This window comes from Mus pahari, chromosome 12, assembly GCF_900095145.1.
Source record: "Mus pahari chromosome 12, PAHARI_EIJ_v1.1, whole genome shotgun sequence".
NCBI lineage: Eukaryota > Metazoa > Chordata > Mammalia > Rodentia > Muridae > Mus > Mus pahari.
The window spans coordinates 16,119,536-16,146,342 of record NC_034601.1 but is presented as its reverse complement, the minus strand read 5'-3'; the positions used below and the strand labels follow the sequence as shown (position 1 = coordinate 16,146,342).

At 50.9% G+C, this 26,807-nt stretch overlaps 3 protein-coding genes across 12 annotated transcripts in view; 1 reads left to right on the top strand and 2 right to left on the bottom strand.

Moving 5' to 3' along the window:
• Window positions 1–3,839, bottom strand: part of Eef1akmt4 (EEF1A lysine methyltransferase 4) — an 8,420-nt gene extending 4,581 nt beyond the window's left edge. Inside the window, exon 1 of one of the 2 annotated variants that reach the window (XM_029544278.1) lies at window positions 3,618–3,839. In XM_029544278.1, coding sequence (XP_029400138.1) covers window positions 3,618–3,813 — 196 coding nt within the window. In that variant the 5' untranslated portion in view covers window positions 3,814–3,839. The remainder of the gene's footprint in view (window positions 1–3,617) is intronic. The other variant, XM_029544279.1, reaches the window with a different exon arrangement.
• An 815-nt stretch (window positions 3,840–4,654) lies between these two features.
• On the top strand, window positions 4,655–10,182 carry Alg3 (ALG3 alpha-1,3- mannosyltransferase). Of its 4 annotated transcripts, none has more exons than XM_021210127.2 (9): window positions 4,655–4,838; window positions 6,308–6,407; window positions 6,505–6,652; window positions 6,748–6,908; window positions 7,501–7,621; window positions 8,524–8,729; window positions 8,886–8,962; window positions 9,482–9,626; window positions 9,800–10,182. In XM_021210127.2, the coding sequence occupies exons 1-9, from the start codon at window positions 4,748–4,750 to the stop codon at window positions 9,960–9,962; spliced, it is 1,212 nt and encodes a 403-aa protein (XP_021065786.1). In that variant the 5' UTR covers window positions 4,655–4,747; the 3' UTR covers window positions 9,963–10,182. The 4 variants fall into 4 exon arrangements, with proteins under 4 accessions (XP_021065786.1, XP_021065785.1, XP_029400136.1 ...); XM_021210126.1 differs by having other exon boundaries at window positions 4,655–4,875; window positions 9,800–10,045; XM_029544276.1 differs by lacking the exon at window positions 6,308–6,407 and having other exon boundaries at window positions 4,655–4,875.
• Vwa5b2 (von Willebrand factor A domain containing 5B2) lies at window positions 10,141–26,517 on the bottom strand. 6 transcript variants are annotated; one of them, XM_029544270.1, is made up of 21 exons: window positions 26,429–26,517; window positions 25,173–25,914; window positions 24,747–24,895; window positions 24,497–24,667; window positions 21,255–21,474; window positions 20,929–21,086; window positions 20,167–20,298; window positions 19,794–19,918; window positions 19,280–19,435; window positions 18,508–18,618; window positions 18,178–18,386; window positions 17,985–18,096; window positions 17,343–17,528; window positions 15,234–15,405; window positions 14,833–15,149; window positions 14,163–14,352; window positions 13,709–14,065; window positions 11,522–11,659; window positions 11,361–11,441; window positions 11,056–11,261; window positions 10,141–10,970 (listed from the first exon to the last, which is right to left on the bottom strand). In XM_029544270.1, exons 3-21 carry the CDS (start codon window positions 24,883–24,885, stop codon window positions 10,422–10,424), a joined length of 3,729 nt encoding a protein of 1,242 aa, XP_029400130.1. In that variant the 5' UTR covers window positions 24,886–24,895; window positions 25,173–25,914; window positions 26,429–26,517; the 3' UTR covers window positions 10,141–10,421. The 6 variants fall into 6 exon arrangements, with proteins under 6 accessions (XP_029400130.1, XP_029400131.1, XP_029400132.1 ...); XM_029544271.1 differs by lacking the exon at window positions 26,429–26,517 and having other exon boundaries at window positions 25,173–25,602; window positions 25,791–26,224; XM_029544272.1 differs by lacking the exon at window positions 26,429–26,517 and having other exon boundaries at window positions 25,173–25,399; window positions 25,791–26,224.
• Window positions 26,518–26,807: the final 290 nt, after the last annotated feature.

Genomic DNA, 26,807 nt, shown 5'->3' with positions numbered 1-26,807 from the left:
AGACCAGGCTGGCCTCGAACTCAGAAATCCGCCTGCCACTGCCTCCCAAGTGCTGGGATTAAAGGCGTGCGCCACCACGCCCAGCTCAAGCCAGAGCTTCTAACCACTATGCTCAACTGCCTCTCAGTTTCCAAGAGGCCCACTCAAGCCTGCTGGTGACACTCCAGCTTGGGCTACATTAGCATGAACAGTAGGCTGTAATTCACTATGAAGCTATTACAGAGTTCTAACTGCCTCTCCTTGTGTGCTGCATGGCAAGACAGCAGAACTAGAAACCCTGATATCGGAGAGCACCTGCAGTTCACATGTCCATGACAGCAGACACTGTCAATGTTCTGACCAGACCCCTGTAGCCCTTTTATAAGTTTTAGTATGTCTCCAGGTTTTGGTATGTATTTGCTTCTAAAAGTCTTCATCTGTGACCCTTCAGGCCAAAATTATTCTTGAGATTTTGCCTGAGATCACAGTTTTATCTTTTTTTGCCTTTCCCCATTCTTACCAGTCAGTTTTTCCTGGAAGCTACTACTGGATGAATGACTTGGACATGAATCTCCTTCTTGGGATCCTTTCTGGGGAATTCAACCCAAGACAGTGACTTACAGTAGAATCTTTATTTCCTTTTGATAAATAAAGCTTTGGGTAGGTATAGTGGCTCACGCCTGTAACCTCAGCACCCAGGAATCAAAGGCAGACGGAGCTTTGTGAGTCAGACGCCGGACTAGTCTACCTGTGAGTTTTGAGCCAGCCAGGACTACAGGAGACTCTGTCTTAAACATAAGTTTTATGCTGAGCAGTGGTGGCGCACACCTTTAATCCCAGCACTTGGGAGGCAGAGGCAGGCGGATTTCTGAGTTCTAGGACAGCCAGGGCTACACAGAGAAACCCTGTCTCAAAAAACAAAAACAAACAAAAAATAAATAAAGAAAGAAAAAAACATTAAGTTTTATTAGAGAACATAAGTTCTTTTTTATGCACTGTCTGTAGCTGTGTCTATTTTTTTTTTTTAATTTATTTATTATATATGAGTACACTGTAGCTGTCTTGAGACACACCAGAAGAGGGCATCAGGTCCCATTACAGATGGTTGTGAGCCACCATGTGGTTGCTGGGAATTAAACTCAGGACTGCTGAGCCATCTCTCCAGCCACCAGCTGTGTCTATTACCATAGGAGAACTGAGTGTCTGAGAGAGATTGCAAAGCCTAAAATATCTATTCCCTGGCTTTGTTCAGAAAAGGTTTATAGACCCCTAACCTACAGTAGCTCTGAATACTCATTACACAGCTTTAGAAATCGAGTAAATACGTTAGAAGGAGCCAGCATATTGCCTGGCACCTGCCAGGTGCTCTAGTCAGATCTGTGGAGATGAAGTGTAATATAGGTGACTTCCCAAATTCTGAGTCCTGTTCTTAGATCTCGAAGTTCTAAGTTTTCTGAAAGCCTAAACATTTACAATTAGGCTTTGCATCTCCTATCCCTCCTTAGACTTATCCCCCTATCCAGAAAAAGAACACCTCCTGGCCAGCAAGATGCTACGATTTTAAGGAAGACAGATGTCTGGCCCACCAGCAGTACGACAATCAGCTGTGGAGACTGCTGAAAACAGAGGCCTGAGGGCAGGCTTGCTGGTGCCCACCTGCAACCCCAGCCCTTAAGGTAGGGGTGGAAAGTAGTCCTAATCGGTAAATGTCAGCCTAGCCTGCTACATAACAAGACCCTATTTCAACAAAAGATAAAAAGGTCCCTAGCACCTATATTAGACTTCCCTGGAATTAGAACCTCAGAGTGGAGCCTAACTTGCCAGTTAATTCTGAAAGGCACTAAAGCTTGATAAACGTAGTTCTATGGTAACTCTAGAAATAAACGCAATAGTATACAACCACAGAATTCAAGAGACTGTTTGCTTCTAGTGGGAAGAAGTTATGGGGAAACTACCAGAAAACTCTGAAGACACAGGCAGCTTTTTAGCCAGGTATTGGTTTAGATGGTTCACATGCTCACCTAATCACTAGAAGATCTCATCTGTAGGTTTTCATTTTCTTAGTTATTTATTTGTGTTGTTTTGCTGAAACAGGGTCTTTCTATGCAGCTTCCTAACTGTCCTGGAACTTGCTGCATAGCCCAGGCTGGCCTCTTGCTCCCAGGGCTTGGATTAAAGGTTTGAGTCACCACACCCAGCTAGGTTTTTATTTTCTTAAGCCTTGGAAATAGAGGCACAGAAATTTAAAAAATTTGTACAAGATTACAATTCCAGCTAAACCAAGTTTCTACCATTAACTACTTGCTCCCAGAGTTCAAATGCTTAGCCACTAGGTTAACCTTCCTAGTCCTGGTCATGTTCTACTTCCCAAATTGAGTAGCGCAGACACATTATATTATTTATTTGTTTTTTTTTTTAAAGATTTGTTTAGCCGGGCGTGGTGGCGCACGCCTTTAATCCCAGCACTTGGGAGGCAGAGGCAGGTGGATTTCTGAGTTCGAGGCCAGCCTGGTCTACAGAGTGAGTTCCAGGACAGCCAGGGCTATACAGAGAAACCCTGTCTCGAAAAACCAAAAAAAAAAAAAAAAAAAGATTTGTTTAATTTTATATATGAGTACACTATAGCTGCCTTCAGATATACACCAGAAAAGATCCAATTACAGATGGTTGTGAGCCACCATGCGGTTCCTGGGAATTGAACTCAGGACCTCTGGAAGAGCAGCCAGTGCTCTTAACCACTGAGCCACCTCTCCAGCCCACATTATATTATTTATACTTTACATATATACTGTATGTGTAAGAGATAACCTTTTAAATCCCTATCAAGTATTCCACTTAACTGTATACAGGCTTTAGAAACAGAGGTAGGTGGATCTCTGTGTTTAAAGCCAGACTATTCTATAAGGTGAGTTCCAGGCCAGCCAGGATTTCATAGTGAGACCCTGTCTAAAAACAAAACAAAACAAAAAACACAAAATGTATACAGGCTTCTACTGAACAAAACGTTTACAAACTATATTTGGAAGGCAACTCTACTCATTCAAACTTTTCCTGACTATCCAGCAGCTGACATCCTAGCATCTCTCTTGTTGACACCTACCTCAGCTGCAATTCTCCATCAGACTCAGAGAGCATTATTCTACCCTATGAGTGTTTAGGACCAAACTTTTTGCCTGGGGTTCAGAGAAGTGGTAACTCCCTTTACCTGACAACAACTCCGGGTGCCCGCTGGTGGGAAAAGAAAGCTAGGTGTTATGCTCGAGGTGCACACGATTTACTCCAGAAAAATTTGCAGTCCCATTTCTAGAAACGGAAACTGAAACACACATTGGATTCATGACTTGTCCTAGGTTACACAGCCAGTTAATGTTGAAGTAGGTCCACAGAGATATATACTCTCCAGTGTCCTAGGCTGCCTCCGGTGTCTGGGGCAGGGTAATGCCCCTCGCTGGGACATCAAAGGACTCTTTTCCAGAGTGCTGACGATTTCTTATTTCTGTCTGCCTTGGCTAAATACAGACAGATTCTGAAGGTACTGGGTGTTGGCTCCGAACTGGGGCGTCCTCGTACAGGAGAAAGCAGAAGAGAAGAAAGCAGATGTGGTCTGGCCAGCGACCGGTGGCTGGGACACTACCCACCTAGCACGAGGATACGGTCCTCAGGACACAGCTCCGGCTCTAGGAGGGCACGGAAGGAAGCGAAGTCCCCGAACCACTCGTAGGGTCCGGAGTCGGCCGCGTCTTTGTAGCGCTGGTCCCAGTACTGGACTTGGCGGTACTGGAAGTTCTTCTCGGGTAACTCCGGAGGGGACACGGGAGTCCGGGGAGAGGCCATGCTCCGGGCTGCGCCGCAGGCAGGGCGGGGCTTAGGAGACCAATCACCGAGGTAAGAAATGGGAGGCGGAGCCTGTGTCTCCGCCCTCCCCTGCAGCTGCTCCACACAAACACGTGGAACTTCCGTCACCTTCTAAGCTCTTTTTTGAAAATCGTCCGGCTGGAAAGCTGAATTGCTTGGCGTCATAGAAACGAACTGCCCGTCTAAACGCGACCACATCTCCTCGTGGCAAACCGGATCTGGTCACCAGACGTGACCAGGCTTATTACTCTGTCCTCTCGTGTTCGGTTTTCAATTACCCTTTCCAATAAGGGGCGTGATTAATTAAAGATCCCCTTCTTCCCAAGATTTTTGGAGCACCCTCGGGTGCTTGGGAAGGCGGGAGGAATACTGAAAGGAGCTTTCCCCTCTAGCGAGAACACAATTACTCTGGACATAGAGTGGAAAGCGGGGCTTGGAGAAGAGAACAGAACTGTTGTTTTGTTTTTCTGGGCAAACACTGATATGCACGTGTATATGAGCTCTGAAAGGGACATACACCGAGAAGTATATGTATATTTATATTACAACATCGTGTAGTAGTCTTTCAAAGGAGATGCATTCTAAGGACTAGCTGTCTTATCCTTATTCAGGTCCACATATCCACATTAGAAATATCTCTCACGACTGTGTATAATAAGCACTAAATATGGAGCCAATGAATCATTTTGGCCTAGAAACTCCAGCTCCCTGAGTCTAATTAAGAGACTGATATGCAGTAAATAAGGCTTCTTTCTGGTTACTCGGAGCAGAGCGGGAGACCGGAACCTAGTGTCTGAGGGTTGGTTTTCCCGGTGGTGGAAGCACAAGAGTGGCGCACTGTCAAGATGGCTGCGGGGCTGCGGAAACGCGGCCAGCCGGCTTCTGTGGTCCAGCCGGCAGGAATCTGGAAACAATGGCTACAGCGTGCCTGGCAAGAACGCTACCTACTGCTGCGGGAACCACGCTACACATTGCTGGTGGCCTCCTGCCTCTGCCTAGCAGAGGTGGGCATCACCTTCTGGGTCATTCACAGGGTGGCATGTGAGTTCACTGAAGGGGAGAGAACCGGAGGGAGGGAGGGAGACCCAAACTAGATTACAGAGCTTTCATTCACCGTTCAAACCCATATCCTTTACCTGACCCAAGCCCACTTTCCAGAACAGCGATCATAATCTCTCACCTATGTGGGAGGTGACCTGGAGATTACCTCCTGCATTTACATTCAGCCTGCTCAGAAGCAACGCAGCCGTGAAGTTCTGGCCAGAATTAATCTGCTGCTGCTGCTGCTTGTCTGTAGCCTTAGACTTCACCGTCACTTCCCACCGCAGATCTGATTTTTCATGCTTTTAATTCTTAGGTCTTGAAAGTCCTTTTAAAGAGTGCATGTTGTGACCATTTAAGTCCATTAGGTGCTGGTGTCTTCCAGGATCCGTCTTATTTTGAAAAAACAAAACAGAGTCTTACTAAGTAGCCCTGATTGCCTTTGCTATGCAGACCACAGTGACCTCAAGCTCACAGAAATCTGCCTGCTTCTGGCTCCTGAGTGTTGTTGAGATTAAAGGTGGACACCACCACAACTGGCTTATAAAGACCCTGTTTTAAAAATGAGAGTGAGGAACATTTCAGAAAGAGAATTACTGTTAACTTCTAGCCCCCACACTCACATGCATACACACTCACTTGTGTGTGCAGCCACACATGTGCATATGAACACACACAACACAGAGAAAGAGAACAAGACTTTCTTTTTAAGAACTAAGGAGCTGGGTGGTGGTGGCGCACGCCTTTAATCCCAGCACTTGGGAGGCAGAAGCAGGTGGATCTCTGAGTTTAAGGCCAGCCTAGTCTACAGAGTGAGTTCCAGGACAGCCAGATAGCCAGAGCTACACAGAGAAACCCTGTCTTGTGAACACACACACACACACACACACACACACTGAAAAGGAGAGAAGTACTACTTGAAGAATACAGGAAAGAGTAAATTTGGACTAGGAAGAAAGATCATAAATTCAGTTCTACACATTTGAGTTTAAGACGCCTGCATTCATGGACCTAAGGAGATAGCTTAGCACGTAGTAGTATTTACCATGCAAATGTGAGACCCATAGTACACATTCCTAGCATTAGGCATAAATGCCAGGGAGGCATGGTGGCCCATCTGTTATCACGGCACTGGAGAGGCAGGACAAGGGATCCTTGAAGCAAACAGACTAGCTAGACTCTGTTATATAAATGACGGAGGAAGATAGCAGTGTCAACTCCTGACCTCCATACGCATGCACACACATAACACACAGACGAAGTACATGGGTCCACCCAGAGAATGCCCTATGTGCGGTTACATCAGGGACGATGATGGGAGAAACCTGGGAATGAGGTAGAATCTCTGGGCTTTGGTGGTCTGAAGGCATGGGGTTTAGATGTAGGCAAGTTCTGGACTCAGAAGGAACGAGACCATGTTATCTTCTTCCAGACACAGAGATTGACTGGAAGGCCTACATGGCCCAGGTGGAGGGTTTCATCAATGGCACATATGACTACACACAGCTGCAGGGTGACACCGGACCTCTTGTGTGAGTGAGGATAGGAAGTCTGAAGGCATTGTGAAGGGCCGGGTGGGTACCAGGCTGGTTGTCCTGACCTAGGCTCATGTTTCCTTTCATCTTCCAGCTACCCAGCTGGCTTTCTGTACCTCTTTACGGGGCTATACTATGCTACTGACCGGGGCACTGACATCCCCATGGCCCAGAACATCTTTGCTGTACTCTACCTTGTCACCTTGGTTCTTGTTTTCTTGATATACCACCAGACTTCCAAGGTGAGTTGATGCTACAGGACCAACTGGCCCTGGCCTGAAGTGGGTTGTGGGGGTGGCTCAGGTTTGGGGAGCTGACGTTGGTGCCCACCCTTTAGGTACCTCCCTTCGTCTTTTTCTTCATGTGTTGCGCCTCTTACCGTGTCCATTCCATCTTTGTACTGCGGCTCTTCAATGACCCAGTAGCTATGGCCTTGCTCTTCCTGAGCATCAACCTCTTCCTGGCGCAGTGCTGGAGCTGGGGCTGCTGCTGTTTCAGGTCAGAGCCTTTTCCTTCTTCCCCCCTCAGTCACATTTCCATATCTTCCCAATGTTCTGCAGGAGAGAACATTAAGAGTGGTTAGATAGCCAGGCAGTGGTGGCGCACTCCTTTAATCCCAGCACTTGGGAGGCAGAGGCAGGTGGATTTCTGAGTTCAAGGCCAGCCTGGTCTACAGAGTGAGTTCCAGGACAGCCAAGGCTACACAGAGAAACCCTGTCTTGGATAAAAAGAGTGGTTAGATACTGTAGGTCACTCTGGCCACCCTGAACAAGTCAAAGATCTGTAGAACGTCCCTTTCCTCATGCTTTCTTCCTATGTTGTTCCCAGATGGCATCCATTGTTGGAGTTGGCCCTTAAGTATGTCACTCAGTACATGTCCATTTAGTCTGGACAGAGGGACAGGTATTAGTCCCTTCTTTCCAGCCTCCTCTCAGGCCATCTATGCTCTTCTAACAGTTCTGGATAGAGACCACATCCTAGCACTTAATAATCTGGGGAGAAAATCTGTGGGGGAGGTGGGTATGTTGTTCCAAGGGGCACCCAGTCCTGGAGCTGACCCTCGACTTTCCCTATCATGTGTCCACTTCAGCCTGGCTGTCTCCGTGAAGATGAATGTGCTCCTCTTTGCCCCGGGGTTGCTGTTCCTTCTTCTTACTCAGTTTGGCTTCCGTGGTGCCCTTCCCAAGCTGGCCATCTGTGCTGCTCTTCAGGTAACGCTCTATCCTGCCCTTACTGGTGAGAAAGGGCCTCCCCTTCCCGAAGAGACAGATGTCCTTAACTCTCTTAGGGCTTTCTCAAGAGCCAACAGACAAGAGTTTGGAGTTGTCACTTCCACTGGGCAGCCATTGTCTCTGCACTTTAGATCCCATGGCAGGCCTCTCAGAGTCTTCCTAAAGCTGCCTGCTTAAGACCTGGGCAACTAGCTAGGCATGGTGGTACACATCTTTAACCCTAGCACTTGGGAGGTCTCTGAGTTCAAGGGCACTTGGGAGGTCTCTGAGTTCAAGGGCACTTGGGAGGTCTCTGAGTTCAAGGGCACTTGGGAGGTCTCTGAGTTCAAGGGCACCCTGGTCTACATAACAAATGCCGGCCAGGACTACATAGTGAGACTCTCTCTAAATACCTCCTTCCCCCTTGACACACACACACACACACACACACACACACACACACACACACACACATCAAGTGAAATTTTTTCAAGATTTTTTTAAGGAATATGCATTTATTTATTTATTCATTTATTTACTTATGTGTATGAGAGCTCAATTTGCATGACAGAAAAAGATCAGATCCCATTACAGATAGCCATGAGCTGGTTGCTGAGAGTTAAACTCAGCACCTCCGGAAGAGCAACGAATGCTCTTAACAACTGAGCCATCTGTCTCTCCAGCCCACGATCTGGTGAGCTCTTGAGGCAAGCAGTGTGATCACCCCCTCCTGTGCCTCTGTGGTGTCAGGCTCTGGCAGGGGGGAGACGGGGAGGCTTTCCTGCTACTCCTTGTGGAAATAAAGGAGCTTTTGAAGCTTCCGTCTCCCTATACTCTGCTAAGTGACCACCCTGAAGGCTGGGGCGAGCCTAAGGAGCTCTGCTGGCTTCACCCATTCTCAGGTGGTGCTGGGCTTGCCCTTCCTGCTGGAGAACCCCCTTGGCTACCTATCCCGTTCCTTTGACCTTGGCCGTCAGTTTCTTTTCCAATGGACAGTGAACTGGCGTTTCCTGCCTGAAGCCATCTTCCTGCATCGTGCCTTCCATCTGGCCCTGTTGGCTGCCCACCTTAGCCTCCTCTTGCTGTTTGCCCTCTGTAGGTGGCACAGGTAAGAAACAGGGTTACTATCATGGGAAGGTTCATGGGATGGAGAGCTCAGCTCCTAGGAGCTCCTTGGGGGAAATGTTCAGTTCATAGTGGTTCATCTAGAATTTGGCATACAACTGGGCCTTGCTTGATAAATGTCCGAATGACTTTTCTTCAGAACAGGGGAAAGTATCCTGTCACTGCTGAAGGATCCTTCCAAAAGGAAAGTGCCGCCCCAACCCCTCACACCTAACCATATCCTTTAAATCGTGGAGAGACACGTTTTGATCTCTCCAAGTGCAGGTAGAGTCTTAGTCCGTCGGCCTGAGATAGCAGCTGCCACAGGAAGAGGCCTGAGCCCAGTCATAGATCCTGTCCTCTGCAGCTAACACTGCACTGACCACCTGATGCATCTCAGCACAGCTTAACCGTAACCCAGCATTGCAGAACCCTGCACTCTTGGTATTGTCCTAAGAGTCCACACTCGCTCCCATGTAAAGTCCACCTGAGCTAGGGAAGTACACATACTGATTTTACAGAAGGAAGAATTAAGGTTAGAATGTAAGGAATTCAGACTCCTTTACTCAGGCTTTACAGTCTCATGCATCCCTCTCTCCCTACTAAACTGAGGAACAGATCCAGAGAGGCTAGAAAGCTTGTCTGAGGCTTGCATGTAAGACATGGGTGCTTTCTTACCCCAGAACTTGAAACCCTTACCCTCACCCCACGCCTACTGCCCTCCATTCCTACCCAAAGCCTTAACCTGCACATCACAGATTGTTTCCATCCTCTTCACCTCCAACTTCATCGGCATCTGCTTTAGCCGCTCGCTCCACTACCAGTTTTATGTCTGGTATTTCCACACACTGCCCTACCTCCTGTGGGCCATGCCTGCACGCTGGCTCACACACCTGCTCAGGTACGAGCTGGGACAACCTGAAAGGGTTGGAGAAGGGCTCGGGATCTCCTATTCTCAAAGCTGTGACCACAGAAGAGGATGGGGTGGATGGGTGGATGGGTGGATGGGTGTAGGGCATGAGAAATCTAATGCTGCCGATCTTGAAATGGATAGGACCCATTTCTCATTTCCAGGTTACTGGTGCTGGGACTCATTGAGCTTTCCTGGAATACATACCCATCCACATCCTTCAGCTCTGCTGCCCTACACCTGTGCCATGCTGTCATCCTGCTGCAGCTCTGGCTGTCCCCTCAGTTCTTTCCTAAGAGCATCCAGCCGAGCAGGAAAACTCACTGAAATCCACCCCTTCCTCCTAGGACTTGCTCAGCATCATGGGTGGAACGGACTCTGTGTTCTTAGAATAAACCTTGCCAAGTCCACCTTTGTGCAGCCTACATAAAGTTAGTTGCTCGTGCCTACACCAGGCTATGAAGTGCATCTTCCCAACATGAAAACGAACAACTCATCAGGCAGTCTTAAGAGGCACTTTATTGCATAGGATTTGGGACTGTAGCTCTCTCCTCTTCCATTATCCTATAGAGAGCTCAGAGCACATAGGAGAGGGTATGGAGTGGGAGGAGAGAAGAGAGCACAGGCAGGCACTTTCTGTGGTAACAAGAATATTACCATGGAGGGATGTGTGTGTGAAGCAATGGAGGACGGCAGACACCAACTTATTTTTTTCCCAGCACCAAGAGACTGGCCCTGGGTGGCAGTGACTGTGTTTGGGGTTGCTAGTCAGAGCTGCAAGCAGCCTTACACATTCGAAGGGCTATAACACAGCAGGTGTAGCTGCAGATTCTGGTCCCAGTGTCGCAGTAACAGAAAGAGCCCCCGGGCAGCAGCTTTAAGAGCAGTCAGATCAAGGCCGTCTGGCAGGTGTTGGGCCCTCAGCCAGCAGTCGGCTTTGGAAGCTGTCAGTTCCCACTCGCCAAAGGCAGCTGCACAGCGGTGTTCCAGCCACGCCAGGGCTACAGCGGTGGCCCAAGTGCGCCCACGAAGATCAGCGCTGTCCTGCCTTTCCATTCCTTCTGAGGCCTCGGTATCTGAGCCCCTCCCACTGTCTACCTGGCCTGGCCCTTCAGAACCTGTGCTGGGGGACTGGCTGCAGGAGGCTGTGGCACTGTCACCTTGGCCAATACCAGGGCCCAGAAATGCCCAAGGAGATGATGCTGAGGTGGGGCTGAGGCTGGCACGGTGTGCAGCAAAGGGCGAGGCTCGACACAGGCGTTCTTGAGGAATGCACACGGCAGCACAGAAGGGTTCATCCAGGCGAAAGGAGCCTGGTGCCTCTTGCAGTCGTACCTGAGGAGAGAAGAGGTGGGGGGAGAGGGAGCTGAGACAGAGCTCTGGCTCGAATGATGCTACCCTCCACCTCCCCAGTCCTCACCAGAGGCAGGTAGTCATGGTTGCTGCCGTCATTGCTGTTCTCATGAGTCTGGCCCTTGTTGGAGCTGCAAAGTCTTCGATGACGACCCAGGCTGAGCCTGGAAGAGGCTGGAGGCTGGTGGGGCAAGCCATGATGATCTCCAGTAGGAGATATGGGCTCCCCCAGTGCTGACTTGGAGTTGTCATTTAGGTCCAGGTCCCAGGCACCTGCAGAACAGCCTCCCTGATGTCCTACAGTAGGGTCACCCAGTACCAGCAAGTGGTCCAAAGCCCGCCTGTGTCCGATCCACTGCATTTGAGCCCTACCTTTAGAGTGGACTGCTGTGGCCAGAGGAGCGGCAGCTAGCTGGTCTTGGGAGGCAGACATGCCTGAGAGCTCAGCTGGATCTGCAAGGGTACGGAGTCAGTCCCACTGGCTCGCCAGGGAGGTGAGTGTCACCTTAGAGGTCATCGGAGAAGGACCATACCTGAACTCCACACCTGCAGGGCTCCAGGCAGGACTTCCCTAGTGGTAGCATCTACAGCAACAGGGCAGGTAAAACAGGATGGGGCAGAGCTGACCTTGCTTGTCTGAACAGCTCTGAGCCAGGACCTTCTGACTCTGCCTGTAAATCAAAGCAGTAGCAAGCTCAACTCTCACTATCTATAGAAAGCTGCACAAAAAATGCTGGAAAATGTGGATCCCTTAATAAGCAGAGGGAAGGGTGCTTGGTCTCAGTTCCCTGCCATTGGACTACCATGTTAGTCCTGCTGGGACCAGTTATCTCAAGGTGGGGTGGTACCAGAGGAGGGCTTCCCCTTCTCCTCAGACAAGTCCTCAGAGAAGGGGAGGGAGTAATGGGGGAGGGATTTATAAGGCTGGGACCGGGAAGATAGGGTGGGCTATAAGCACTGGGATGTAAATTAAGCAAACAAACAAAATGCTGGAAAGCCAAATATGGTGGCTTTAATCCCAGCACTTCAGAGGCCAAAGCAGGCCAGTATCTGTGAATTCCAAGCCAGCCAGGACAACATGGCGATACCCTGTCTAAAAAAAAAAAAACAAAACTAGAATGATCCCCACAGCTTCCCCTGTCCCCTATTAACATGGTAGATGGCCATCTTTGGTCCAGAACCAAATCTTCCCAACTTTGACAAGAAATAGACTGAACTCTCAGCCTACAGTAGAACCAGACCCCCCCCCATCCCCCAGAAACCCAGAAGTTTGGTGGTCTAGAGTGATCCTCCTGCCTCTGCTACCACAGTGTTGAGATTACACCATCACACTCATGCCTAGCTTGCTGTCTGTCTGACTGTCTGTTGTTGTTGTTGTTTTTGTATGATTTAAATGTAGGAAGTGGGTCGGGCACAGGCAAACTTTAGAGTACCCAAGGGTAGTGGGTGGCCCCTCCACAGGACTTTATTTTGACAGGGTCATACCATAATTACATATAACCTAGGCTGGCCCAGAACTCTTCAATCTTCTTGCCTTAGCCTACCAACTGCTAGAATTTCCTGCATGTGCCACCACAGCCAGCACCACACACACGGCCTACCACTCATTTCAGCGCCGTCCAGAACTTCCTGCAGGGAGGGAAATGTTTATCTGCGTCATCCAACATGGTAGTCACTAACCACATGTGACTGGTTTTGGTTTTTTTTGTTTTTTGTTTTTTTTTTTGGTTTTTCGGGACAGGGTTTCTCTGTGTAGCCCTGGCTGTCCTGGAACTCACTCTGTAGATCAGGCTGTCCTCGAACTCAGAAATCGCCTGCCTCTGCCTCCCGAGTGCTGGGATTAAAGGCGTGCGCCACCACGCTCAGCACCACATGTGACTGTTGAATACTGACAGTGTAGCTAGGGCAGTGTGGATTGAGGTTTTATCTTGTATTGTTAATGGTCTTCTTGAATGGAAGGTTTATTTTCATGTTTCAGGCAGTTTATTACAAGATCATATTACCTTCCATTTTGGCTTCTAGAAAACTTCCCAATTTTGGGTCCTATGCTGGTAAGAATATATAACTTTAATGTTGTGTATCTTTTTGTTTTGTTTTGTTTTTTGTTTGTTTGTTTTTGTTTTTCGAGACAGCGTTTCTCTGTAGCCCTGACTGTCCTGGAACTCACTCTGTAGACTAGGTTGGCCTCAGAAATATAACTCAGAAATCTGCCTGCCTCTGCCTCTCAAGTGCTGGGATTAAAGGCATGTGCCACCACTGCCTGGTTAATGTTCTGTATTTTATAATATACCTTTATTTATATTTCCTTTATTTTCTTTTATCATTATTATTATTATTGTGTGTGGGAATATTTTGCCTGCATGTATGTCTTTGTACTATATATGTGACTGGTGCCCACAGAGGCCAGAAGAGGGTGTTAGGTCCCCTGGAATTGGAGTTACAGATGGTTGTGAGCCACCATGTGGGTACTGGGAATTGAACCTGAGTCCTCTGGAAGAATAGTCAGTGCTCTTAACCACTGAGCCTTCTCTCCAGCCTTGGTTTCCTTTGTTTTCACTATTTCTTGTTTCTCTGCTAAATTTCTTACCTTGTAAGTATTATGAGTCACCTCAAATCCTTTGTGACAAAGTAAGGAACAGGCTGATTAACACACAGATACGTACCTTCACCATGTTCTGTTTGAAGCCTTTGTACCTGAAGTGTGTCAGCTAGAACCTTACCCTGCTCAGCCGTGGTTTCAGCTCTTCCACGGAGAGCCAGCTGTTCATTGTCCTGGACCACAGAGGCCGCTGTCAGCCGGTGGAGTGCCTGATCCCACGCAGCTTCTCTCATCGGAAGTGATTCAGGCTGGGAGCCATCCCCAGGACCCCAGAGTTCTTCCAGCCCAACACCCACCTCCCAGCACATTGGCTGTTCCCCACACAGGGCCCGGATCACCACGTGACAACGTGGAGCCTGAGGATGCAGAGGTTCTGCTGGAGGAGCTGATTCCCCCCCACTGGATGGCACAGCCTTGAATAAGAAAGATGGTTCCATCAACATATCCCAGTCCAAGGGTGCTGGGGAGAGCAGGTTTCCTGGAGAGAGATGTCCGGGGCATAGGCAACATGGTGAACTGTGCTTCACTTTCCCACATCTTTGGTGTCAGAAACCCAGCTTCCCATCGGCCCTTACCAGAATCATCGAGGCCCTGACCCAGCTGTTGTCCTGGCTCAGGGCCTGATCCATCTGGTATTGCATCCAGAGAGGGATGTCGGGCTCTGCCGGGGACCGGGTTTGCCCGGCCTGAGGGAGATGAGAGACTTCGACCAGCCAGAGCTGCTCTTTGCCGACGGCCCAGCACCTCAGCGCTCACGGCTCCCACCTGTGTGAGAGATGGGAGGTCACAGGTCAAGGAATGCTGTTTGTTTGTTTATTTATTTATTTATTTTGGTTTTTCGAGACAGGGTTTCTCTATGTTGCCCTGGCTGTCCTGGAACTCACTCTGTAGACCAGGCTGGCCTCGAACTCAGAAATCCACCTGCCTCTGCCTCCCAAGTGCTGGGATTAAAGGGGTGCGCCACCACGCCCAGCATCTTCATTGTTTTTTAACTTGCTTATTCTTCCTGACATACCTTACTTTCCTAACTCCCTCTAACAGTCATTCTGACTGAGCACCCATAATACTACGGTCCTGGTCATTACTGGTTGTGACATCATGTGTGTGTGTGTGTGTGTATGTATGCATACATACACACACACATAAATATACCCACCTATTTCTCTAGCTAGACTTAATAGTAAAGATTGCACACAGCAGGTGGTAGATAAATGTTTGCTGGTTACATGACAGATGAAATCTCACCTTGAATGGGGATGGTGGGGGTACAGGCAGGGGGCAGGAGCGGGAGCCTGCAGGTTCTACCCAGGCCAGGCTGCGGCAGCCCTGCTGAGAAGGGGGATCCAGGGGAAGGCTACCATTGGGGGAGCCAGGGCCTTGGGAGCCTGGGGACTCGCTACTGCAGGTGGAGCCTGGGCCTGGCTCGGGGCTGGCAGAGCAGTGGGTAAGCACATACTGCTCCCGGATGTATGAGGACTGGAAGATACGCCGCCATATAGCTGTGTCAGATGAGGGATTAGGTCCAGGATCCATGACTGGGTCTGTCAGAGCTTCCATACCTGCTGGAAAGCAGGAGAATGGGCCCAGCCCTGACCCTTCCCCTTGCCATCTCCTGCCTGGCTACAAACATACACCAGGGCACTCACTCTGCTCTGAGTCTCCTGCAGCCCATGGGCTCGACAGCTCTGCTGACACAGTGCCTGTTCCCAGTGGCTCTGTGGTGTACGTAGGCTCAGTGCCAGGGCTGGTGACAGATAACACCTCCTCTGGAGATGGGAAGACCGAACCGGCCAAGCTCTGCCAACCAGGCTCTTGGCCCTGGGGAAAAAAGTATTGAGGGTGAAGTATGTTAATTTTATAATATCTTTTTGCAAGCATAATTTAAAGATGGGTCATAGAAAGCTAATAGTCCAGAAGTGAAAAGCCAGTAAGAAATAAGGGTCAACAGAGTGGCTCAGTAGCTAAAGGCACTTGCCGTGCAAACCTGCCCGCTTGTGTTTGAACCCTGGAACCAATGGAAAGTAGAAAGGCAGAATGGAGTGTACAAAGTTGTCCTCTGACCTCCACATGTATGTCATGTGGCATGCATGCACCCACCCCCCCCCACACACACACATTCAGCTAAGTAAAAATGCATTAGTGTGTGTGTGCGTGTGTATGTGAGAGCCATAGCTCATTTGTGGAGGTCAAGGGGCAACTTGCAGGAGTTGGTTCTCTCCTACCCTGTGAGTCCCAGGGAATGAACTCAAATCATCAGGCTTGGATGCAGCACCTTAACACACTGAGCCATCTCCTGAGCCTAAATAGTTTTTAAGAATTACAAAAATGTTGTAAGATTGTGTCTCCTAAAAAGGACAGGAAAGCTAAACCCATGATAACTCAACATGGCTCCCAAACAGGACCAGAGCAATGACAATACCAATGGTCAATCCTGCTAATGTAGAAGGGAGATGTTGCACCAGTCCCCACTCCTAAACAAAGAACCACAGGCCACTAATGACTTCAGACAGAGAGAGAGTTAGCCTTTCCCGGGGATGCGCTCCTAACTGTTCATCCAATACAAAGTGGTCAGCCCTGAAACTGCATCCACACAGCAACATGTAACAATAATAGAGGCCATCAATTTGAGGAGTAAGGGGGGACAGGGGAGGAGTTGGAGAAGTGATGTAACTATATCTTAATTCAAAATTTAAAATAGGGGCTGCAGAGATAGCTCAGCGGTTAAGAGCAGTGACTGGTCTTCTCAAGGTCCCAAGTTCAAGTCCCAGCTCACACATGGGGCAAATACATAGGTGCAGGGAAACCATTCATACATAAAAAAATGTAAAAAAGTAAGAAGCCAACGTGTTAGCCTTGAGGGTAATAAAGCTGCTTAAAGTTCAGCTTCAGATTTGGCTCTGAGCTTTCTGACTACCTGGCAAAGATAGAGTCTACTATGCAGCCCTCAGAAGCAAAAAACCGAGGTAGTTCTGCATAGTTCCTCTAGAGAGACATTTTCACTAAATAAGTAAATACATAAATAGCAGATCACAAAGCCCTACTGTGTGCCAGCTATCCTGCCAAGTTCTCTCCACAGCAACCTATGACGTCATTTATGACTGGAGAGATGGCTCAGGGGTTGAGAGGTTTTCATGGGTTTGGTTTCACATGGTGGCTCACAACCATCTGTAACTCCAGTTCCAGGAGATCAGACGCCTTCCTTTGACCTCCAAGGGCACCAAGCACACATGGGGTACACATCATGCAGGCGACCTGGAGTCGTGGATAGTTGTGTGCCGCCATGTGGGAGCTGGGAACCAAATCTGGGTTCTCTAGAGGAGCAAGTGCTCTGAACTGTTGCGCCATCTCTCCAGCCAAGATGGTCCTTTCTATAAGGGGCTGTGTGAAGTAGGTTTAGGTGTTGTCCACCAAGCCTGAAAACCTAAGTTCAAGCCTCATGATCCACATGGTAGGTAGAAAGAACCAACTCCCACGAGTTGTCCCCTGACCTCCACATTACCTACTACTGAGAGCACACATCTGTATGTACACACACACACACACACACACACACACACAAGTAAATGTAATTTTTTAAAATTCTATAAAAAAACCACATGCAAACACTTTACAGGACAACCCCCTCTGAGAGAATCCCAAGGCACACTCTATGGGGCTCTAGGAGCCTATAGGATTCTTAGCAAAGACAGGGAACAGATAAGATACAAGGACTTTGGCCCTCCAGGCCCGCCTGGCATACCCCAGCCCAGTCCTACCCCTAGAGCATGGGACCGGAAGCCATCCACCCTGAAAAGTGAGCAGTAGCCAAGCAGCTGGTCTCCAGGGTAGAGCGCTGGGATCTCCCGGGGCGTCAGCAGCGCCTCCACAGCATCAGGCACAAACCAGTCCACGGAGATGTCACTCAAAGCCGGTTCCAGCGCCTTCCGCAGAGCCTGTACCAGCTGCAAGGAGTGCCAAAGGACATGGGGGTTGGGGAGGGGGAGAGATTGGGGGCTGCCCTTCCCCCAGTGTCCTCTGCCCAGGCCTGCACTGGTAGGGAGCATAATCAGGCTAGTGTCAGGAGGACTTGGGGTGTGCTCACGCACAGGAGCTGTGTACTCAGTCCTCAGGGCCTGGTCCTTCTCCTGGTCTGAGCTTTGTCACATGGATGGGACAAGAGTTGAAGACAAGGCTCCTTTCAGGTCCTAACAGTAAGATTCAGGGGCTGGCCCAAGGCCTCTCTCCTAGGGGCATCAACAGCTGTCTAGTTGGTTTCTCAGGGTGAGAGAGACTGGACTATGAAGTTCCGGAGAGAGCGCCAAGATCACAGGGCCTGACGGGGCTTCCTTTCAGATTTTGTGTATCACTCTGGAGAGAGACCTCCAGGAGTAGGTAAGCGAGCATAGGCTCACACTCACCTTAGGCTGAAGTCTCTCCCCAGGCCTTAGGAAGTAAGCCCTCCCTCTGCTGAGGGTAGACAAGTCATGGAGCAGCTGGTGGCAGGCAGGTGCCAATGCAAAGGAGAAGCACCTGGCAGGGAAGGGAAGTAGCTGCTACATTCAGGAGTATCTTAGGGCTCTCAGTCTTAGCTAGTCACATCTGTCACTCTACCTGGCTGCCCCTCTGTGCCACCTCATGAACTCCAGGACTTGGTGAGTGGTGGCTGCCGTTGGCGAGGCAGCAGTGACCAGGAACAGCTGTCGAGGGTAGGCCCTGTGTTGGGGTTGCCCTAAGGCCCAATCCAATACAGCCAGCACATCAGGGGGACCACTCACAGTCTGAAGAGTCTCAATGCTCTCGCAGATCAGCTGCACAGTGTCCTGGAGACAGAAGCCTTGGGCTGGGCTGGGCTGGGCTGGGCTGGGCTGGGCTGGGCTGGGCTGGGCTGGGCTGGGCAGAAACCTCTCCATAGAGACCCCCCAAAGCCTGACCCATACTCACATCACTGCAAGGCCGGCTCTCTGGGAAGAGTGGCTGTACCAATGTCCCAAATATGGCTAGGTTGACTAGCGTCTGAGCTGGGAGGGATTTTACAGCCAAAACAATGGCATCCTGGAGAGAGCCAGAATGGAAAAAACATGAGAAGCCCTACTGGCACTGGTAGAGAACAAGGAACACCAGATTGTTTATCTTCTCCAGGCTGTAGTTAAACAGGGGGCTGGCTGAGGTAACCAGAGAAGCCCTGAACATATGAGGAAGTGGGTCCCTAGGAACAGACGGAAGCCTTGAAGTATGTGAGAGACATTTGGGTATGGGGACTCTCTGGAGGAGGAGTGTGTGTGTGAGTGTGTGTGTGTGTGTGTGTGTGTGTGTGTGTGTGTGTGTATAAAGTTTTTGTCTCTGTGTCTGGCTTACAGAGTATGACTCTATAGAAAAGAGAGACTCTGGCACCAGAGATGGTGGCATACACTTTTAATTCCAGCACTCGGGAGACAGAGGCAGGTGAGTTCAAGACCAACCTGGTCTACATAGTGAGTTCCAGGACAGCCAAGGCTATGTAGACAGGCCCTGCCTCAACGAGTCAAAAAGAGTGGCTCTTGGAGTCTGGGAAAGACACGTGCATGTTTGAAAGAGGCAGAAGTAGATGTGTTCCCTCTCTGGTAAATGTTAAGCAACAAGGTGACTCCTGGTCTCAAAAGGCTGCCTCTGCCTACCTCAGCTGCTGCCAACTCCTGCTCCCATGCCTAGGGTAGCCACATTGAACCCCACATGCCTTGTGTCCTGCACCACTGCCATCTAACAGGAAGAGGAGCTCCCGGGTAGCTGCATTCAGGTGTCCAGGCTTGGAGCTCAGGTCTGGGCAGAAGTTCAGCACCAGCACAGGGTTCAGCAAGATGTCCTTATGGAAACGTCGCTGCAGGAACCACACCTGAGCACAGGAGCCTGAGTTAGCCTGAGCCAGGGGCAAGGCAGCTCTGCCCAGGTGGGGCAGAGGGACCAAGCCTTGGGGCCTTTTTCTATCCGATTCACTTAGAGGGGGGCTCTTATTTGAATGACAGCATGGGTGTTGCCTACCTACGTTAGACCTCCTTCTGCCCTCAAAGACCTATCTCAGAGGGATTCACGCATGGCTTTCTAGGACTATGGATGATGCTCTGCATGATAGCGGAGGCACCTACTGAGAAAGCAGGCTGAGAACACAGGCCCCTCATCCTGACACGGTCCATCTTCCTATTTCTTATGTACAGTTTCAGCCAGTACCAAAGCTTGGCCTTACATAGCCATACCTGCCGTTCCCCATCACTGTCCCTTTGCTGCAACCTCTGGAAGTCATGGCGGGCCCTCACTTGGGCCTCATATTCTGCTGAACTTAAACTGCCAGTCTCCAGCATCAAGTGTGGCTGATGGGGCTCTGAAAAGAAGAGGCACAACCCTGTTAGGTAGCCCCTGCCCCTGAACCCCTAGACTGCCCAACCCTTCTGTCTTTAGAAGACTCTAGCATCCTCCAAGTTGACTTGGTTCATCTTGCTCGGGGTTCTGAACTGTCATTGAAAACGGCTTCCATGCCATGCCATGCCTAAGCATAGCAGAGCTGGCCCACTGTGTGCCCCGTCTCTCACCACTGGGGTGTGCTGGCCTACTGTGTGCCCCATCTCTCACCACTGGGGTGCAAGAGGATCTCCAAGGCCCGATCACACTGGTGGCCCTCTGCCAGGGTGACACAGATAGTTGCTGCAGAGCTGGCATGAGGGAGGGCGTCTGCACGCAGAGCATGAGAGGGGCTCTCCAGGCCTGAGGGACAGAGGTAAAGAGGGGTCAAAGTCACTTCACTTCAGGCCCCAAGCAGTGGCTATGGGCGGGGATTATGGCTGATTTAGCTGAGTGCTCAGAGTCTTATCTTATACAGACTTATATAAGGCTTATACAGGCTTATACAGACAAGGAAGGACTTATCTGCTTAAAGGGGCTCGAATGTGGTGAGTTCCCAGTTCTGTGCTGGAACTGGTCAGAAAGTTACATACTCAATTAGCATCCCCCCCCACCTCTTACACAAAGAATACCTACTCCTTTACTTGGACCAGTGCAGCTGTATCTCTGTTGATACTGATTAGTTACATTGTTAACACTAGTGTGGAAACCAGTCTGGCACAGGCAGTGGAGGCAGGGGTGGGGGGGTGGGGGGGTGTCAGGAGTGCAAGGTTATCCCTGGTTACATAACAAGTTTGAGGCCAGCCTGGACTATATAAAACTCTGTCTCAAACCAACAAACAAGCAAACAGGCTAAACCAAAACCTACTCATTTGTGGTTCCCAAGACAGGCAGCTGTCTGCTTTTTACTCCTGTCCTCTCACCTATGAGCTGCGAATTATTCCCCATTCTGACAACAATGACAGGGTGGCTAGGCTAGACCAGATGGCCCACCTGCCAACAGACATGGTCCAGTCACTAGCATCTCGAAAGAGAAGGTATATGGAGCAGGACAGCGGGCAGGGCCTGAGAACACGTCCGGAGGGGCAGTCGGTTGCTCCCAGGTCAGCCTTTCCTCCTCAGGGCTGCCTACCCCGAAGCAGCTGGTGGGGCTAGAGGGGAGCATGGGGAGGGGGGTTAGGCTACTGTGAAGGTCACTAGCCTTTCTGGCTGACTGGCCTCCACCCTTTTTTCACTCAGTCCAGCCCCTAAGGCCCCCTCTCCCGCACTAGACCCAGAGAACATGAGGGAGGGATAAAGAGAATCACCATAGGCCCAACCTGTCGTCACAGAGCCCCGGAGACCTGGGGGACCCTGGCAGGTCTGGCTGGGCCAGTGGGGTGAACACAGTGGGCAGGGCCACATGCATCACCCCATCAGGCCTGGAGGGCAACTCCCGACTGCTGCACAGGGTCACTGTCATGGTACCAGCTGCAGCCACAAGGCCAGTGGGCAACACCAGTGTGGACCGGGCTTGGGCCAGATTCAAGACAAGATGACCTATGATAAGTAAGAAAAGGTTTCAGAGAGCACTAGAAGGGGGTGGGGGAAGGATATCAGTAGGGAAACTGAGGCACAATGCCAGGCAAAGCAGGACTTTGTAGTGGGCAAGGCACATGAGGTAGGATGACACATGAGGTGAACGATGGTGGGAGAGTCAGGTTGACAGAAGGAATGGGCAGGCTATCAATGGGCAAGAGCCCAGGGAATGACTGGAGGGGCGTTTCCACTCCTAAGATCCTGGAAGGCCCATTCTTCCCCTGTTTAACCTCAGTTTGCAATCACCCTAAGGAGCCTCTCTTGTGGACTGACACCTCCCTCTAGACAGGGGACCTGACATGTTCACAGATTCTCTGCTCATGAAAGGTCTCACCAGTACTCACTAAGGTGGATCCTGGTCAAAGAGGTTAAGGGCAGCAGTGTACTTAGAGGCAGGCTGGAGGACACAAAACAGCATTCACATGCAAAGCACAGGCTCAGTTCAGGATATAGCCTTGAGGCCGGAGGGGGGGGGTGGGGGGGTGGGGTTGGGGGGAGGGAGGGAGGATAAGGAGTGGGGTTGTATTTTAAAAGATTTGCCACTGCTGCTGGATGTGACTACACAGTCTGGCCCCAGTTCACCTTTGCAGCCATGTTTTGCTTTATCTAACAATCATTTGTTCACCTTTTCCAGAAATACTTGCTGAACAAGATAAAGGAAGAAAAAAGATCCAATAAGAAATTTTAATCTATTGGATGGAACACAGTGCCCCCAATGGAGGAGCTAGAGAAAGTACTCCAGGAGCTGAAGGGGGCTGCAACCCTATAGGAGGAACAACAATAAGAACTAACCAGTACCCCCAGAGCTCATGTCTCTAGCTGCATATGTAGCAGAAGATGGCCCAGTCGGCCATCATTGAGAAGAGAGGCCCCTTGGTCTTGCACACTTTATATGCTCTGGTACAGGGGAATACCAGGGCCAAAAAGTGGGAGTCAGTGGGTAGGGGAGCAGGGCAGGGGGAGGGTATAGGAGACTTTCGGGATAGCATTTGAAATGTAAATGAAGAAAATATCTAATAAAAAAATTTGGGAAAAAAAAAGAAAATTTTAAAAATCCAGCACTTGGGAGGCAGAGACACACAGACCTCTGACAGTTGGAAGCCAGCCTGGTCTACACAGAGAAACCCTGTTGTGTTTTATAAAAAAGACCAGGATATGTTTTGTTGAGCCAGGTAGGGGGAGGGGAGAGGGGGGAGGGGTGCCTGGGCATGCCCATGCTGAGGCATCCCTTCTCCCTGAGGTACCAGCCATAGGATGGGTATAGTGTAGAATAGTTTATTTAGGGCATGGGAAGGGGAATTGAGGAGGGAGTAAGACAGGGAAAGACACCACACACACACACACACACACACACACACACACACAGAGAGAGAGAGAGAGAGAGAGAGAGAGAGAGAGAGAGAGAGAGAGAGAGGTGGCTTTCGACTTTGATCCTAGCACTTGGGAAGCAGAGTCAGGCAGATCTCTGAGAGTTCGAGGCCAGCTTGTCCTGACAGTAGGAAGAATGGAGTCAGGTTTTGAGTCTCAGCTCTGTGACTTCTAATTGTGTCATTTGACAATCCTCTTGAGAACCCTTCATTCCCTCATCCATAAATTGGAGAACATAATTATATCTGAAAGATTATGGTGATGAATAAATGAATAACTAATGCAAAACACCCACATTTTAAGGAGCATGGCCACTGCTTTTGTTCCCAATAAGAGGTTGAAGGAGCCTGGCAATGGTGGCACATGCCTTTAATCCCAGCACTTGGGAGGCAGTGGCAGGCAGATTTCTGAGTTCCAGGACAGTCAGGGCTACACAGAGAAACCCTGTCTTGGAAAACCAACCAACCAAACAAACAAACAAAAGAGGTTGAAGGGAGCAGTGCACACTCTGTGCTCTCTGTATCTAGGACATACGGGCGTTGTGAGCTGAAACCCACTTGGAGTCCTGTGTATCCACCACAGTGTTCACACCATCGCCCCTAATCTCCCTTCACCAATTCCCACTCTTCTAGTTAGATGCTAGTTCCTCTTGCTGGAACATTCCTGGGGCTAGAACCTAGACCTTATTCTTGCTTCTACCTCTCTGTTGGGCTTAATCCAACTCTCCACACCATTGGATTCTTTCTTTTTTTTTTTTTTTTTTTCTTCTTACCTGATAGTCGTATGGGCAAGAATCAAATGCGTATATAAATAAATAAACAAATAAATAGAATTCAAACCACAAAACACAGCACAGGGCAGGACTTCCATGCCCTCCAGTACTCACTGGGTCCCTTTGTCCCAGGTTCTATGTTAAATGACCTAGATATGACCAAAGTACAGCCTCAAGCTCAGGAGGCAATGTTTCAGGAGAGATAGACAAGCAGATACAGTGACATTTATTCTCCCTCTTAAGTGCTTCTGGCTGGGGAACAAGGGGGGAGCACAATCAATTTGTGGAGGATAAGGGAGAATTCCACAAGGAGAAAGCATGTGAGTAACTCTCAGAGAACAAGCACAAACACATTAGTTAGAGCCAGCGGATGGCAGAGCAGGGCAGTATAAATTGAGCTTTAGCGAGGAGTGAGAACCTGGGCTGTTAGACAGGACAGTGGATTTGATTCTGGAGCTAGTCAGTTCACAGGTTCACGGGGAAGTCGGCTCATGTGTGTAGTCTAAGAGGCAAGGGACTGAGGAGGAGATAGCCCGCCTCATCCTAAAGAGACTACGGCCACCTGGACAGTAGGGGGTCTTTGGTACCCTGTAAGCTACTTTGTGGCTATTGTGTCTCCCTGGCCTCGAACGTCAGACTCAGCCTGGGCCACATTCTTTCAGCACCAGGTCCAGGTCAGATGCCCAGTCCATGACTGCTGGATAAAGGGATGACCAATGGATGGAAAATAAAATCAGTGTCTGAAAGAAGAAAGGAGGCTGGCGGTGTTAGCGGAGGCACGAGGGTGCAAGAACCTGAGCTGTGGCTGGCATTCGAGGGCGCGGGCTCGGGCTCGGAGCTTACCCTGTGCGCAGCGGCGGGGCGTAGAGGTCCCTAGTCCCGGGCCCAGAGCGCGACAGCAGGCGGCCTGCGATCGGCGCCGGCTATGCAGCTGGAAGGAGACGCGCTGTCCAGCCGCCTCGGCCTCGAAGCCAGATACCACCTCCGCCTCAGCCAGAGGGTACACGAACACGCCTGCGAGCAGGAACAGGCAGACCTGCTCTCGAACCTCGCCTGGCATTTGCTACCTCCCCGCGCCTGCACCAGGTCTCACCGTCCACCGGCTGGGGCTGCGGGTTGTGGTAGGTAAGCCGGGCACGCAGGCTGAGGCAGGGTCCCTTGGCATAGGCCCGGACGCAGGAGTCGGTGAGTGGCAGCGGCGTCCAGTTGGTGGGGCAGTACAGGCCAGGCATGGTGCCCACCCTGCGTGAACAGGGGCTGGATGAGGGGCACCTCGCTCCAGCGTCATGAAAGCTAGCACATGCTACCCGACCCTATTGGGTACCTGGGACCTGGGGATGAAAGCTCGCAGAGGGAGCAAGGCTGAGTCGGGAGCTCCCCACCCCCACCCCCAAGCCTCAGCCTCCAGGCAGACAGGTGGCGGGGCAGATAAGAAGAGGTGTGTGTGTGTGTGCGCGTGTGTGTGTGTGTGCGCGCGCGCGCGCGCAAGGATGGCAAGATGGGCATCCTCGCCCGTTACCTGGGTAGCAGGAGCAGAGAGCAGCTCTCCGCAACGGGGGAGTGGAGGGTTAATGGTTAACCCTCCGGTCCAGGCGTCCTCCAGTCCCACTGCGGGTTGCGAGGCGGGGGGGTCTTGGGGGGGTGTCCACAGCTGTTCCTACACCTTCTCAGGGCCTCACCACTGCCCCCGTACCTGCCCCCTGCCTTCTGGCTCTCCACGGTTGCCAGCTGTCGGAAGTGGTGCTTCTGGAGAGATGGAAGATACTCTGGGTGGAAAGCAAAGGTTTAAAAGGCCAGCATTGCCCTAGGCGCCCCTAGCTCGCAAGGGTCCCCAGGGACAGGGTGAGGTCGGGAGCTGAAAAGGCTGCAGACTTTATCTCTCCTTGCCTTTCATGACTGGAGTACTGAGAGAGGCTGTAGACCGTCTTGGAAGGTTGCAGTAGGAAGAACTAGAAAGGGACGGGGAAATGCGTCTCGGGAGGTCAGATGTGTAGAGGTGTCGCGGCAGCGGGAGTCCATGTCATCTGGTCTAGAGCGGCTCTCCCCGCCCAGGCTGGCCTGAGACTAGGTAGCCACAAGGGATGCTACAGGGTGGGTCTTGGGATCGCCCCCTCCCTTTGGGCAGCCCAAGCCTCACCGTCACTTCTTGGTGGAGTTGTGGGGCGTCGCGACCAGACAAGAGTGGGTGATGCTTCCTCTGAGCTCCAGACTGCCCTTGTTCCTGCACCTGCGCGATCCACCTCGGAACTACCGCTGAGATCCTGTGAGCCGGGAGAGGGGCGCCGGCCAGGCTGCTGGCTGGTAGTCCCGCCCGGGTTCCAAGAGGCCGCCCCTCCAGCCCGCCTCTGCCCCGCCCGCCACTGCGGAGTGGGCTGCGGCTCCGTTCCTTCGGGCACCGCACCGCCTCCGCGTGTCAGCTCAGGCCGGCAGAGCCAGGCAAGAGACCGCAGTGCAGAAAGCCGGTACCCCAGCCACTGCACGACCCCCACCAACGGCACGGTGAGGCTGAGCGCCCCCTCTCCATCCTTCTGGAGGTAAGGAGTTTCGTGAGCAAAACAGGGCGGCCGAGTCTTCAAACACATCCCCCTCTTCCCAACACTGCAGTGGCCCACCCACCACCACCCCGCCCTGGGTGGACTCCCGCTTACTGCAGTGACCCTCCCTCGTCACCGCAGCGGAGACCATTTAGACCTCGCCCCCCACAAGAAGCAAATAGGTCTTGGTTATTGCAGAAACCTCCCCTTTCGCGGCATGTGCCTTCGTTTGTGTGCTCACCAAAGCGATTGCCCTCAGTCGAGTCCCTCCATCACTGCGGCGACGTTCCACCCGGAAGCAGCCTGGCCTGCCTTCGCTGCAGTGTTGCACCCTTCCTTCCTTTTCTGGGAGTGGGGAGGATGCGCAGGATGGCTTCCTTGCTCAAGGGCCTCCAGAGTAAAGCCTTCTAGCTTTCCCAAGGGTGCGGGGCTGCTCCTGTTACAGCAGTGGTCCCCGCCCCCCCATCCGTCAGCCAAGCACTTGGGGGGGGGGCATTCTTGCTCAGAAAAACAGGTTCCTTGAAATTGGCAGGATTTTCGCGTGTTTCTCACTGCAAAACATTAGGAAGATCTGTAAAATTTTCTCTAGGACCTTGAGGGAAGATTCTGGGAACCCCGGG